The following is a 15,279-nucleotide window of genomic DNA, read 5'->3' as shown; positions in this document are numbered from 1 at the left end:
TTTTAGTGACAAGAGCTCAAAATATGGTGTTTTTGTGTGGTTTTTCCTTTATAATTGATTTTTGACCTGACCAACAATGCCCCTCTGGTCTGAATAGCCTGCATTGGTTTTGTGGCACCCTACCTTCAATTTATTAAATATTAAAGTACCAAGACACATTGACATGATTTAATTGCCTCGTTGGCTTACTGTCTCTAAATAATTTAACAAGTATTTTACATTAGTTTTTAACTTTATTTGTTTATCAAAATAATTACTATGAGGGACAAATACTAAAAGAAATCATGTCAGCGAATAAAATTTCATGGAGGGCGTTACAAAATAAAGTGAAAAAATTAAAATTTCAATAAAACAAAAGTAATATTCATTGCCATTTCTCTATTTGAACTTTAACTATTGCTACTTGTTACATATTCTGGCGAACTACTGTATACAATTTTAAAAACAATGATTGAAGATACAGTAAAAAAAAAAATGTTTTTTCTTTTTACAAAATTAAGGTATTCGCATATAAAATATCAAGATAATTCTTAAAATATTTAAAAAAGACACGGCCACGGCCCTGATTAACTACATTATACTTATACGAATACTGTATTCCCGATAAAATCTATGTTTATTCCTTATAAACATTAAAAGAAATGCCTTCCATTATCATTTGATAGCGAAACGTCATAGCATATTTATCCAATAGGGTATTTTTTTTAAATTATGTCTTACCTGACCTAAAATTTACAATTAAATCCACCTTTACAAAAAATCGTTCTATACTAAATGACAAATGTCAAACCGCTGTTACCTAATTCTATTGGCGTTATACGTTACGCTCATGTTAATCTAACTCAGATTATTCTGTATCTGAGCTAAAATGACGATTAAATCCTCCTTAAAAAAAAACAACCCATACAAAATGACGCTTGATAAAGCGCTGTAAATTCTATTGGCGTTACGATAACGTTGATCTTAGATTAGTCAAAATCTGACATAAAATTACGATTAAATTCTGCATTACAAAAAAGTGCAATACATGTAAATGACAAACTGTCAAAGCGCATAAATTCTATTGGCGGTATACTTGATAGGTCTAACAAGCAATAGTATAAAAAAAATCTAAATTTACACACAGTTAATTTATGTATATAATTATTTTTATATTTTCTGCCACGCATCTTGCTATATAGTATAAATTGATCATAGAAATAATCATGAGATTTGAGACTTATATCATTTTCAAATGCGCAGTTCTGCTCTCATTTGAAATAAATAATTTAATTAAAAACAAAGAAATATTATGTGCTACATTAAGTTACTAGATAATATTATTTTAAATGAGGACAGCACTGCGCCGTATTCTGATGGTCTTCTGTTATTAGATATATAGGTACATAAATATAATAACTTCTTTATCCCTTACGGGGCAGGCAGAGCCAACAGTCCCAAAAAGACTGAACGCGCCAAGTTCAGCTATATAATGATAGAATTGAAAAATAGCTAGCCTATCGCCTAAAAAAGGGATTAAAATTCATTGTTACATTATTAGATCAGAATAAAATTATAATTATACCTAAAAAATACATCATAGCCGTGGCAGGAACGAGGCTCGCCCAGGGCCCTAAATATTGTTGCATACATTATCTATGGATTTGAATACACACGTTCGTACTAATATCTTTAGCAGGAATCAATCCAAATTTTTTTTACTCAGTATGAGACTCGAACGTCCCAGGCACAGCCCTGATGTATGGGAATAACGTAGATAACTTACTACGAGTATTTCATTTCAAAACACAAATTCGGAATTTGAATCTTACACTTTAAAACACTTAGGGACACGTCTACGGCTAGATACAAAAAGGAAATTTCTTTCAAAGGAACAGTTACTGATATTGGTATCCTATTATTGTTACGATATACTCGTACAATCAAATATTATAAACTGTTACATAGGTAAATACCTATTTTTTACAGAACTTACACAGGTATGTAAGTAGTAAGGAAGACACTACAGTCCAGTCAGGAAACAGATAAGCCCGACTGCTAATAAAATGGTTCAACATGCAAGTTAGTATTGACTGTTCCCAAATGTATCACCCTGATTTTCTCAGACATCTGTGTATAATATCTGCAATCTGACCTGTAACTAGTCCCTCCCCGCGAATTTGTGAGGTCACAAGTTCGCGAGATATTCACAATTGTGTGCTACTTAATCGATTTTGTTTTCCCACGGACTTAAAAATTAGAAATTTAATCTGACATTAGGATGACAGATCTTGCATGCCTTATTGGTTTAATCAAAATCAGACCAGTGGGTCTAAACTTATTGGGTTACAAACATACATACGAAAATATTTTTTTTTCACTTCATGTGATATGCAGACCTCACTTGCTTCACTCAATATTTCCAACGTACAGTTTTTAAATTATATATTTCATTTTAAATAATATTGAAAATTCGCTAAAGACAGTGATAAATGGACATAGCAGAGTACAGGCAGATTGTTCTAAAGAAGGTAGGTGTCCTTTAGAGGTGCACTTGGTCACTGGTAAACTGCAATGATCAAGAGCTATTATTATACTCGCAATGCTCACCAAAGTTCTTATTGGGTTGAAGTCTGGATAGTGTCATCGCAGCAAATACTATAACTATAAGACTTGAGACATGTTCACATTTCTACTAAGACTTGAGACAAAAGATAATGGCCACCTTTAGCCATAAAGTTTTGCTTACTGTTGGCAGTGTACAGGTGAGTAAGTTGCCTTTTACAAACAATTTTAATGGTATTTTCATAATGTTTAAAGAACAACATAGTTTCACATGACATAACTAAAGTTTATCAAATAAGTAGAAACTTGCATTTGGCTGCTTAACTTTTCAGCGTCCTAAGTACTGATCCATGCACTGGCCTCAACTGCTTAAGAACTGCTCAGTGCTCGCTCTACCGGCCACGTTTTTTTATCTTGAGTATTAAATGCATTAATATACGTTTGGAAATATTCCTTTCTCACTCAAAAAATTGATTTCCCAAAGCAGATGCGGGTGTAAATAGGCTCGAATCCCGGGTTCAGTATCTCAGAGGTTAATTGTATAAAATTAAAATATATTCTTATCATAAACGCTAAAAGTTTACAGACATGGTAGACATAAGTTCGCAGACAGCCTTTATAAAATATACTCAACAATACAGTGCACAAATAATGTGGATTATTTTAGATGACAATTCAGTCATTGCTGACATACCAACTTTTCTTTGCATGTGAATAATAACCTAAAAGTTAGCAGCTATAAGCTAGTAACCAAAGTTTATGGATATCTAGCATATGTCCGTCTGTCCATGTAACGGCTACCCAACATGATATGATGGGCTCAATGCTAAACCGTTATCTACAGACATTCCAGTCTTAGAAAAATTATACTTATTACACTTAACTACAAAGTCTAGGATTGTATGTTTTTGTGACTAAACATAGAGTGAATGTAGGGAGCTACCATCGGAGGCACAGGCTGTGTTGGTTCAGGGACAGCTTCTTTCTCTTTAGTATTCTTAGTTTTTCTAAACTGGAAGCCATTTTTCCGTAGAATCTTGCGCAACGTCTCTCTAGAACCTTTGAAATTAATCTCCTCCTTTAGAATTTGTAGCAACTTGTTTATGGTAGGCACTTCTTTTTTAAATGCGTAGAATTCGTGTATTTTTCGTCTGATCACTTGCAAGTCATATTCATCCACTTCAATTTTGCCTTTAGTTCGTACTCTTTTCTTGGGGCCTTTTTTCAGTGACTCTGGATCCAATAGACCTTGTTCAACCAGGCGAGCTTCCTTGACTATATTCAATACTGTCCTTTCAGAGACTCCTAGAAAAAGTGGTATTAATTAAGACCTACAGAAATTTACTTTTAAATAATAATTGTTTCGTTTGTGATACGTAAGAAATAAGTCAAACCTCTTTGTTAAATTTGTCTTCCAATTCTAAGTTTTAGATACCTAAATAAAAATCTTTTCTCGGAAGCTTTTTTTTTAAGTAAATTAAAATTCCAAAGCACTTTTGTGGGACGGATTTCTTCCAATATTAGTGTTTCTAAGTGAAAAGCACAATCAAATGCTTCTTTTAATCTTAAACTTATGGCATAAATAATCTAAATAAATACATTTTATTAGATAAACTGACCTGTAGCTGCTGAAACACGTAAGTACACTTTGCTGAGCGGGATTATTGGCACTTGCATGCGTTTTTCCTCGTCCATAAATTCTTTAACCCGTAATATTATGTCACGCACTTCAGTTGTTATGTTTTTAGGCATTTTCGGACACAAAAGTAACAAAATAACAATCAATGGCCGCTAAATACCTTGGTACAAACAAGCTAACAAGAAAAGAAAGAATTTACAACTCCTAGAATATTGACAATGACATTTGATTGTCAATAGAACAATTTTTTTTAATCTTGCACATAATAGAATAGAACAATTTTTTTTTTTAATCTTGCATTGATTCTGCCAGTCATCTCGTTGGTTGACACACGTATTTTCGTCAAATCGCGATATTTATTGTTTTCCTTATTTGTTCTCTTCCCATTTCATCCTTTACTCGGTTGTGGATACAGAACACAATAAGGTAAGTAAGTTATTTAGTTGTAATTCGCACCTACTCCATCACTCCGTGATGGAGTTGGGTGACGAAGAAGGCCCCCCAGACTGGGGAGGTACGAGTTCTTCTTTCAGGAAGAAATCCTCTACGCCTCGCCCTTCTAAGCGACCTGCCGAATCTGCAATAGAATCGGAACCAAAAAAAACTTCTCCCCCATCGGACTCAATCCAATCTGTTTTTCATCGTCCGGGTTTTGAACCGGACTCTATCATTAAATATACCGACGAAGACGATGCTCCGTTTATCGTATATGTTACGAGGATGGAACCCGATCCTTCTGCGGGTCTATCTATTAAGCTGCTTATTAGAATAAGTGAAAGCAGAGAGTGCAGTGAGTACGTTAGTTTATTTTATTTAGATAAAATCTTAAATACACATAAGATATGACAGAGCAGATGACAGAAGAGAATAAACAGTAGTTCTTATTTTTAATCTACATGACACAATATACAATGGCCAGGGTGTTCGTTATTGATATTGAAACCATGAAGGTTTAACACCCCCCCGCAATGCGAACATCCTGTATATTAAACAAACATATATAAAATAGTTAAAGACAATATCAAAGTTTAAAAAATAAATCTTTACAGTACACACATCAATAACAAAATAACACCAAAACAATATATAATAGAAACACAATTAACACTCTAACCTAAACCTAAAGAATTAGAACATTTTATGTGTTTAGGCTTCGGCAACGGTTTGGTTAAAATGTCGGCAATCATTGATTGGGTTGGAACAAATTTAAGTTCGAACTCATGCCGTGATATTGCGTCTCGAATAAAGTGGTGTTTAATGTCGATATGTTTTGTGCGTGCATGATATGTGTTGTTATGAGCTAATTTAATGGAACTTTGATTGTCTGTATGAATGACTATGGGATGAGTATGGATGGCAAAGACATCAGTTATGAGAGTTTTGAGATAAATAGCTTCTTTGCAAGCATCCGCCAGAGCCATATATTCAGCTTCTGTTGTGGAAAGCGCTATTGTACGCTGCTTGCGAGCTTCCCATGAAATAGGACCTCCACTCATCAAAAAAACGTAACCTGTAAATGACCTACGATCCACAAGATTGTTTCCATAGTCTGCATCTACATAACAAACAGGATAAAAAGTGTCTGTCTTCTTATAACTAAGTTTTAGATTTTTAGTACCTTTCAAATATCGAAGAATACGTTTAGCGGCCTTCCAGTGTACCCCCCCGTAATGTGCATTGAACTGGGAAAGGTATGAGACTGAGTGAGCTATATCAGGTCTCGTACATATGGCAATGTACATTAAAGAGCCGATAAGTTCTTGAAAGGGAACTTCAACTTTTTCTTCCTCTTTTTCAGGTAAAGTTAGTTTTACACCTGGTTCAAGTGGTGTTGCGACAGAAATTGCTTCAGTCATATTATATTTTTCTAAAAGCTTTTCAATATATTTGGTTTGATCTAAAGTTATAGAGCCTTTTTCTTGTATAACTCTCATACCAAGACAATCTTTTAGATTACCAAGATCTTTTATAATAAATTGTTTCTTAAGTTCATTTTGAAAACAATATTTGAGATTATCATTAGTACTTACAATGAAAAAATCATCAACAAATACAGCTATCAAAAGGAGATCATTACCATCACGCTTGTAGTAAAGGCAATGTTCATTTGCTGTTTGTGTAAGCGACATTTTACGCATTGCTTCACAGACTTTTATGTTCCACTGTCGTGGAGCCTGTTTAAGACCGTAAATGGCTTTCTTGAGAAGACACACTTTTTCCTTAGGATTATTGGAGAATCCGTCAGGTTGCTCCATATAAATTTCTTCTTCAAGATCACCATTAAGAAAAGCTGTTTCCACATCTAAGTGATCAACTTTCAGTCCATGATGTGCAGCAAAAGCTATTAAAAGACGAACTGATGATAATCGGGCTACAGGAGAAAATGTTTCGCCATAATCTACCCCTGCTACCTGTGTAAAGCCTTTAGCAACTAACCTTGCTTTGTATTTAGTAACGTTACCACTTGTGTCCTTTTTAATTTTGAAGACCCATTTGCATTTTGTTGTTTTTCTACCAACAGGCCTGTCGACGAGAATCCATGTCCCATGTTTTGTCAAAGAATCATATTCAGCCTTCATGGCTTCTAACCATTTTTCTTTGCATGGGTGTTCAGTAACTTCCTTATAACATTCTGGTTCTTCTTCAGATGTCAGATATAAATTTTCACTGAATCTCTCAGGAGGACGTCTTGACCGAGTAGAATACCTCCTAATTGACTCAGGAACTTGATCATCAGACTCAGGAGAAGAATTTACAGGAGTAACAATTTCTTCCGTGTACTCTGATGATGACAGCTGTGGAGTTTCTGAACTAACTGGCTGAAGTTCTTCCTCTAAAACTGGATGTTGGTCAACAAAAGGTAGTTGCTCGTCAACTAAAGGAACAAGAACATCTTCTGCTTGTGAAGTAGGTAACTCTTCATCGTTGTACATTTTGTCTTCCAAGAAGACACCATCTCTCGCACTTATTATAACGCGCGGATTCTTTGGATTTATAAGGCGATATCCTTTACTTTCCGCACAATATCCTACGAAAATGCATGATTGGGTTTTTGATTCCAGCTTTGTACGCTTTTCTTTAGGCACGAGAACATGGGCTACGCATCCAAACACTTTGAGATGAGAAAGATCTACCTTCCGTTTAGTCCATAGTTCTTCTGGAATGTTGTTATTTAAAGATTGCGTAGGAACACGATTCTTTAAATATATTGCTGTATTGACAGCTTCACCCCAATATGCTAAAGGTAGTTTGGAGTCTTTAAGCATTGATCTAGCTTTCTCGATTATAGTCCTGTTAGCACGCTCTGAGATACCGTTCTGTTGAGGAGTGTACGGTATCGTTGTTTGGTGAATTATACCGTTCTCCTTCAGAAAAGCCGTCATCTCCTTATTAACGTATTCGCGACCGTTATCTGAACGCAGAACTTTTACTCGCTCACCAGTTTGATTTTCTACTAAATGCTTAAACTCTACAAACTTTGTAAAAACATCAGCCTTTGATTTTAAAAGATATCCAAAAGTTTTGCGACTAAAATCGTCTGTAAAAGTAAGTAAGTAAAGAGCCCCACCCCATGAGTGCGTACTCATAGGTCCACATAAGTCCGAATGAATTAACTGCAAGACTTTGCTTGATTTGCTCTTAGACTTCTTTGGAAAAGGTTTTTTCGCAAGTTTTCCTTGTAAACACGGAATACACGTTTTATTATACAAACCAGAATAATCTATTCCTGTACACTTCTTTTTCAAGATATGCATACTTTTCTGATTAAGATGACCAAGTCGTCTATGCCAAAGCATAGCAGACTCCTTGGTAGGTGTATAAAAAACATGCGAACTTTTTGTATCGAGTCTATACATACCTTTATGATACGACCCTGTTGCAATGACATTTCCTGTCACTTGACATCCGCCTCTCTGAATTATTTGTGCCCCATTATTTGTAAATAAAATATCGAAACCCTTTTTAACCATATTGCTAACGGATAGCAAATTTGTAGCTAGACCAGGAATGTACAAAACATCGCTAATGTTACTTACGCTATCGGAAACTTGGCAGCTTACATCACCTTTGCCTTGACTTAATAGCTGCTCCTTATTTGCAACTATAATTGGTGAAATGTGGCGATGCATATTCACAAACCAATCTTTTCTATTGGACATATGGGAGGACGCTCCAGAATCTATGTACCAATCTTGTGAATCTGTGGGAAGAGCATTAGTGAAACAAGATGAAAGTGTAAGTTTTGAAGTGTAATTTGAACAATCTTGTGAAATAAAATTTGAACTGTTTGTTGCCGAATTATTCTTTTTGCTTTTATTTCTACACTCCGAAACCAAATGCCCTGACTTCTTGCAGTACTTGCAGAACTTCTTTTTCTTGTCCTTGCTGTGTAGCGCTGCATCCACAGTGCTTGTAGGTACTGCTGCTGGAGAAGTACGTATGTCCTCCTTTAAGAGTGCTGCCACCACATTTTCCGTCGTCAGCTTAGTATTAGCATGCTCTAAGGCCATAACTAACGAGTGGTACCGTTCTGGTAATCCAGCAAGCAATATAATTGCTAAGAATTCATCGTCTACGCCTGCTCCTATTGCTACCAGTTCTTGTTGTATAGCAAGACTAGAGTTAACATAATTTTGCATACCTCCTGGCTTGTTGAACTCATTAGACAACAGTTTTTTCATAAGGGTTAGTCTTCTTGTGAGACCACTATCTGCATATGCCTTTTTCAAACGGTTAAATGTTTCATAAGCCGTTTTCGCAGATTTTATTATGGGATACACCGATTCGTCACATGTAAGGCAAATTTTTGCTTTCGCTTTCGCATCTTTGCGCTTTACCTCAGGATCAGAAGTATCAACTTCTTTGATGACGACATCCCAGAGATCTTGATCTATCAACATGCATTCTATACTGAATGCCCAGTTAGGGAAATTACTCCCCGTCAACTTCTTGAATGTAGTTGACGAACTTGGCGCTGTCATATTGAGAAGATTTTTATCCACATTACTCATTATTCAATTTTCACGTACCTTACAAATTGGATGTCCCATAACCTATTAGAATAAGTGAAAGCAGAGAGTGCAGTGAGTACGTTAGTTTATTTTATTTAGATAAAATCTTAAATACACATAAGATATGACAGAGCAGATGACAGAAGAGAATAAACAGTAGTTCTTATTTTTAATCTACATGACACAATATACAATGGCCAGGGTGTTCGTTATTGATATTGAAACCATGAAGGTTTAACACTGCTTAAATTTGCTCAATTTCTGCATCAAAATTCTGTCAGTGGTATCAAATCTGGGGGACTTAAACTCATGGGCAGGAACAAAATTTCAATCGAATTTACAGATAGGGACTCTGCCAATTCTTTTTTAGAAAATCCTTTACTCCCAAATAATAAATATACTGCGTCTGTCCCGAGATTCAATATCTCTCGCATGGGAGTTGTTAGAGATATCCCTACGGACTGGACTCTTGAAGAATTAATTAATAATATTTCTGTTCCGCCCAACTGTGGTCAGGTAGTAATGGCCAGACGTCTTAACTCCAAATCAAAGAAACCTGACTCCTCCGTTTCCTGGTTCCCAACCACTACTGTTGTCCTTACTTTCCGTGGACATGTCCTCCCGGAAAGAGTTTTTTGTTTCCATACCTCTCTCCCTGTATCAGTCTACCTCCTCCCCACAATCCAATGTAGGAACTGCTGTAAATTTGGTCATATCAGCAAACAGTGCCGCTCCAAACCACGCTGCTATAGGTGTGGCCAATTCCAACACTCAGGTGATTCATGCTCCTCAGATGTTCCTTTATTATGTTTATTCTGCGGGAATTCCCATCTTGCTACTGACCCATCCTGCCCCGAACATATTAGGCAGAAACAAATAAAAGTTATCATGGCAAACGATAACATTAGTTACTCTGAGGCAGCAATGAAAATTCCTCAAAAACGTTCTTTTTCACAAGTTGCTGCTGCAGATACCCCTGCTTCCTCCCAATTCTACTCCTCCCAATCTCCAGTCTCCTCTCCACAACGCCCACCAAACCCTCCCCGCTCTTCAGCCCCCAATCTGTCTTCCTCTTACAAAAAAACGATTACAATTTCCCCTAAAACCAGACCAGAGCTTGGTAAGTCTTATGACATTCAGGCTCTCAGAGAAATTACCGCAACTCCAAAATCTTCCCTTCCCAATGGTTGTGCGTGTTCTTGCCAACACCAGGACCCTTCCACTGCTTTATCTCCAAATGATAACCTATTTGAGATTTTAGCAGACGCCCTTATCCAATTTTTATCACGAGATGTTGATATGTTACCGCCCAATACCATTTCTCGTCTTCAACAAATAATCGTTCCCATCCTTTCCAAACATAATGGACCAAGTTCTTCTTCAGTGGAATACTAGGAGTGTATCCAAAAAGAAACCTGATTTAGTCTTCTTAATCAATAGATACAATCCCATTATAGTTGCCATTGCTGAAACGTGCCTTAAACGCACGTCTCACTTCCATATCCCACACTACTCTTGTTTTCGAGATGATAGAGATGATGGTTGGGCAGGCTGCGCTTTGTTAGTCTCTCAATCCATCACCTTCACTCAAGTTCCTATTCCCCCTCACAGCTCTTCCTTCCATGTTGTTGCTGTGAGAGCCTTAGAAATATCCTTTGTTTCTGTTTACCTCCCTCACCCTCACCACTCTATTGTCCTGGAACTACAGTCTATTCTATCTTCTATCCCTACTCCCCTTATCATATTAGGTGACTTTAACATACGTAGCACCCTCTGGGGCTGCCCCTTTGACGATTCAATTTTTCCTGTCTTTCTTGATCTTCTTGACAACATAAACCTTTGCACTTTAAATGATGGCTCTATCACCCGCCGGTCTCCTCCGTCCCAAAATGCCAGTATCCCAGACCTTACCCTAACATCCCCCCAACTTGCTCCTCTATTGCTTTGGCGGGTCTTACCTACTTCTTATGGTAGTGATCATTTTCCAGTCCTTACCACACTAATTAAATCCATTTCCAAGGTTTCGCCCCTTCCTCCTCTTCTTAAATACAAAACCGAAAAGGCAGACTGGGACAAGTTCTCAACTTGCCTCAAGGTTCTTACTTCCTCCCTTCCCTCTCCCTCTAGCCAAAACTTTTTACAGGTGTATGAAGAGTTCATATCTGCTGTTATTTCTGCTGCAGATGAATCAATCCCAATTAAAAATGCTTCACACAACAAAATTCCCTCCCCTCCATGGTGGGACTCTGAATGCTCCGAATTTATCAGGAAAAGAAACAAAGCTGAGAAAGATTTTAATAGTGACCCCACCTTGACAAATTATCTACTTGTTCGTAAAACAATGGCACAGACTAAGCGTCTATTGTCCCAAAAAAAACACCTTGGCTGGAAGTCCTTTTGTGAGTCCATTTCCCCCAAATCCTCTCTTTCAAGTGTCTGGAAGAAAATTAAATCTTTTAGAAGAGCCACAGCTTATCAAGACTCCTCTTCTAATGACACTTCACCTTGGCTCAATGATTTTATAAATAGACTTTCCCCTCTAACCGCTCCTGCTTTGGACGAACTTCCATACTCCTCATATAACTGTCCTTCCCCAACCATCCTAGATGATCCCTTCTCCCTCCAAGAATTATTATCCGCTCTGGACGGTCTCAAGGATTCCTCCCCTGGTATTGACGGCATTCCCTTTTCTTTCATTACCAACGCTCCTCTTCCTTCCAAATTATACCTCCTGTCCATTTTAAATCATATCTTCCTGTCTGGGTCTGTCCCAGAATCATGGAAGAACCAAATTATTATTCCCATTCTTAAACCAGGGAGGAACCCTCTAGACCCCCTCAGCTATAGACCCATTGCCCTCTCATCGGTAATACATAAAATTATGGAACACCTCATCAAAAATCGATTAGAATGGTTTATTGAATCAAAGGGCATACTTCCAAATACTCAATTTGGCTTTAGAAGAGGTATGGGAACTCTGGACAGCCTGAGCATCCTGGTCTCCCATATAAGAGTGGCATTCTCTAAAAACGAACATGTGGTAGGCGTTTTTCTTGACATAACTTCAGCATATGATAACGTTCAACTTCCTATTCTCAGGCAAAAATTGCATAAGCTGAGTATTCCAGTGAGGCTGATTAATATCATGTGTAATATACTCATGGATCGTCACATAATTGTCCGTTTGCAGGGTTCTCTTCTTCCCCCTCGCTCTGTTTGGAAGGGTCTTCCACAGGGCTCTGTACTTAGTCCCATATTGTATAATTTATATACTTCTGACCTAGATCAGTCTGTCAATTGCTTTTGCAATATTCTTCAATATGCTGATGATATAGTTCTTTTCGCTTCTTCGGACTCCTTTGATGACATTAGCCGTCGTTTAAATTCAGCTCTTTTTTACCTCAACACCTGGTTAGAAGACCATGGATTATCTATCTCCCCGCTTAAATCAAACTGTGTCGTCTTTACTCGGAAGAGATCTTTGCCCCTATTAACTATTTCGATTAATAATGAAACTATCCCTCAAAAAGACAGTTGTAAATTTTTAGGAATTACCTTAGACTCCAAACTAACAGGTGTTACTCACTTAAACCATGTTGTCCAAAAAGCTGAAAAGGGAGTTAATGTCATGAGGTCTCTCTCTGGGGTCCGCTGGGGCTCCCACCCCTATAGTCAAAAATTAATTTATAATGCCCTTGTACGTAGCCATTTTGACTACGGTGCCTTCTTATTAGAACCATGCAACAAATTAGCTTTGGCGAAATTAGACAAAATTCAACATAAATGTCTCAGAATTATAACCGGTGCTATGAAATCTTCTCCAACAAATGCCCTTCAGGTTGAATGTTTGGATCCTCCTCTTGTATTAAGGAGACAATTTTTAGCTGATAGATTTCTTTACAAAACAATCCAATTATTTTCTCATCCCTTATTAGAAATACTTAACTCTCTATCAGACTATTGTCATACCTCTTCTTATTGGGTTAACAAAGATCACCCCCCTTTGGTTAAAAGCTTCGATAAAATAGATAACCTTCCCCACCCAGTTGCCCAATTCTCCAAAAATCCTATCTTTGATATTGACTTCCACCCTCTCATCTTCCAACCTAATGTTCTTCTAAACATAGGACTATCCAAGAATCTTCCTGGTGCTGATAGGATATTCAACATTTGTGAGAAATGGTCTGATTGGACCCTCATTTTTACGGATGCTTCCAAATTATCTCAGGACTCTAATGTTGGTGCAGCAGTTTGGATACCTAAATTCAATCTTTTACTAAGTTTTAAATATCTTTCACAATCCTCTATATTTACTGGAGAATCCATTGCTCTCTTTGAAGCTGTTCAATTTGTTTTATCTCACAATTTGGACAAATCACTTATCCTCTCAGACTCTTTGAGCTGCCTCCAAGATATTTTGAAACGACCCTTCCATGCAAAGGATAACTTTCCAATTACCCTGAAAATAAGAGAAACCTTATATAAATGTCAGTCTTCCAGTATTAATGTAGTTATTGCTTGGATTCCAAGCCATTCAGGAATCAAGGGTAATGAAACAGTAGATATGTGGGCTAAACAAGCTTCTACTTCAGGTTCTGACTGCCACAAATTTCATTACTCTCGAGACCTTAGACTTCTGGCTAAACCACAATTAATGACTAATTGGAATAGACAATGGCAACATTCTCGTCAGCAAAAAGGTGTCTGGTATGGAAATATCCAACCAAACTTACCCAAAGTCCCTTGGTTCTTCCGGCATCGAAACTTGGAGAAGTGGGTAACGTCGGTTATTATCCGAATGCGACTTGGCCATGTATGTATCCCTGTCTTCCTCCATAAACTCCGAATTAGAGATACTTCTATCTGTGAATGTGGCCTGGATGAAGGTAGTCTTAATCACATAATTTTCAACTGCCCCAAACTTGTGGTCCATCTTCGTAACATAATTCCGTCTAACATTCCCCATCTAAATTTAGACACTAATTCATTTCTTTCTCTTGTCCACACTCGGTTCTGTTATATAATTGCAAAGTTCATAACTAAAAATAACCTAAAACTATAGTTCCCATTACAAATTTATTTATTTTTTTAACTTCCGAAATCTCCCTATTAAGTATATCCCTTGTTTTGCACAACTTTTATACCTTACACACTCACTACACATTATAATCATTAACTTGTCTTCTCTTTTACTAACAATACCTACTTGTTGTGTTTGTCTTTTTGTGTTTGTACATTTGTTAACCTTCTCCTTTCAGATTGTATACCGTCCATTTTTGTAACTTCGTGTCTCTTCAAACCATGACATTGGCAGAATCACCGAAAGTCCGGTGGAAGCCATAATATAGAAAAGAAAGAAAGAAAGAATCTTGCATTGCTGAGATCAAAGGAAGGAAAGAAATAATACATGGAGATTTTTCGTTAGCCACTTGTAAAGGCAGAAACTACCTAGGTATATAAAAATAACTTGTAGCCGACAGACAGTAAACGGTGGGAAAGAAGAAGGAAATGAACACGTTTTCATTGAAATCAAAACCATAGCTAAATCAATTTTTATAATACAGGGGTATCCTCCAGGGGAGCCTTGGGTCCGGAATAAAGTTTCTCTGCTGGCTTATTATGATTATATAGAAAACAAAAATATTATAGAGTGCTATAATTTGCAGGTCACTTCTCTTAAGCGAATCTTCTGAATAGACCTAGCAATTATTGTTTCATTTTTCAAGGGAAGTGGTCATACTTGTAATAGAGATATCAATCTGACCCACTAAACGGTCTTCCGAACTGGAAGGAACTCTTTATAAAATTTATCGGTTAAAATCAAACTTGATACCTACTTACCTTACCTACTACTCGTAAATAAACTTTATCGAAACTGTTACTCTGGTATAGTCCAGTGTGATGCCTGATAGAGTATGCTGGTAGGTACTCTGATGATGTTTCGCCTTGATGATGAAGCAGATGGCAACCCTGATGATGGAACAAGCGGCTACTACCACAGTACTCATGCGTGTCATCAACCCCATGCCGTGAGTACTGTGGCAGTGGTCGCCTGCCTCACGTCTACTTCAAATACTTGAGATA

General features: G+C 37.1%; 2 protein-coding genes across 2 annotated transcripts; both read right to left on the bottom strand.

Moving 5' to 3' along the window:
- Window positions 1-1,991: 1,991 nt before the first annotated feature.
- Window positions 1,992-4,389, bottom strand: LOC106142308 (uncharacterized). The gene is made up of 2 exons (XM_013344026.2): window positions 4,164-4,389; window positions 1,992-3,849 (listed from the first exon to the last, which is right to left on the bottom strand). The coding sequence occupies exons 1-2, from the start codon at window positions 4,294-4,296 to the stop codon at window positions 3,437-3,439; spliced, it is 546 nt and encodes a 181-aa protein (XP_013199480.1). The 5' UTR covers window positions 4,297-4,389; the 3' UTR covers window positions 1,992-3,436.
- An 8,984-nt stretch (window positions 4,390-13,373) lies between these two features.
- Window positions 13,374-14,283, bottom strand: LOC132903940 (uncharacterized). The gene is made up of 2 exons (XM_060953538.1): window positions 13,929-14,283; window positions 13,374-13,654 (listed from the first exon to the last, which is right to left on the bottom strand). The coding sequence occupies exons 1-2, from the start codon at window positions 14,159-14,161 to the stop codon at window positions 13,555-13,557; spliced, it is 333 nt and encodes a 110-aa protein (XP_060809521.1). The 5' UTR covers window positions 14,162-14,283; the 3' UTR covers window positions 13,374-13,554.
- Window positions 14,284-15,279: the final 996 nt, after the last annotated feature.

This window comes from Amyelois transitella, chromosome Z (genome assembly GCF_032362555.1).
Source record: "Amyelois transitella isolate CPQ chromosome Z, ilAmyTran1.1, whole genome shotgun sequence".
Lineage (NCBI taxonomy): Eukaryota > Metazoa > Arthropoda > Insecta > Lepidoptera > Pyralidae > Amyelois > Amyelois transitella.
Note: the sequence above shows the minus strand (reverse complement) of the source record. Positions and strands in the feature narration are given on the sequence as shown.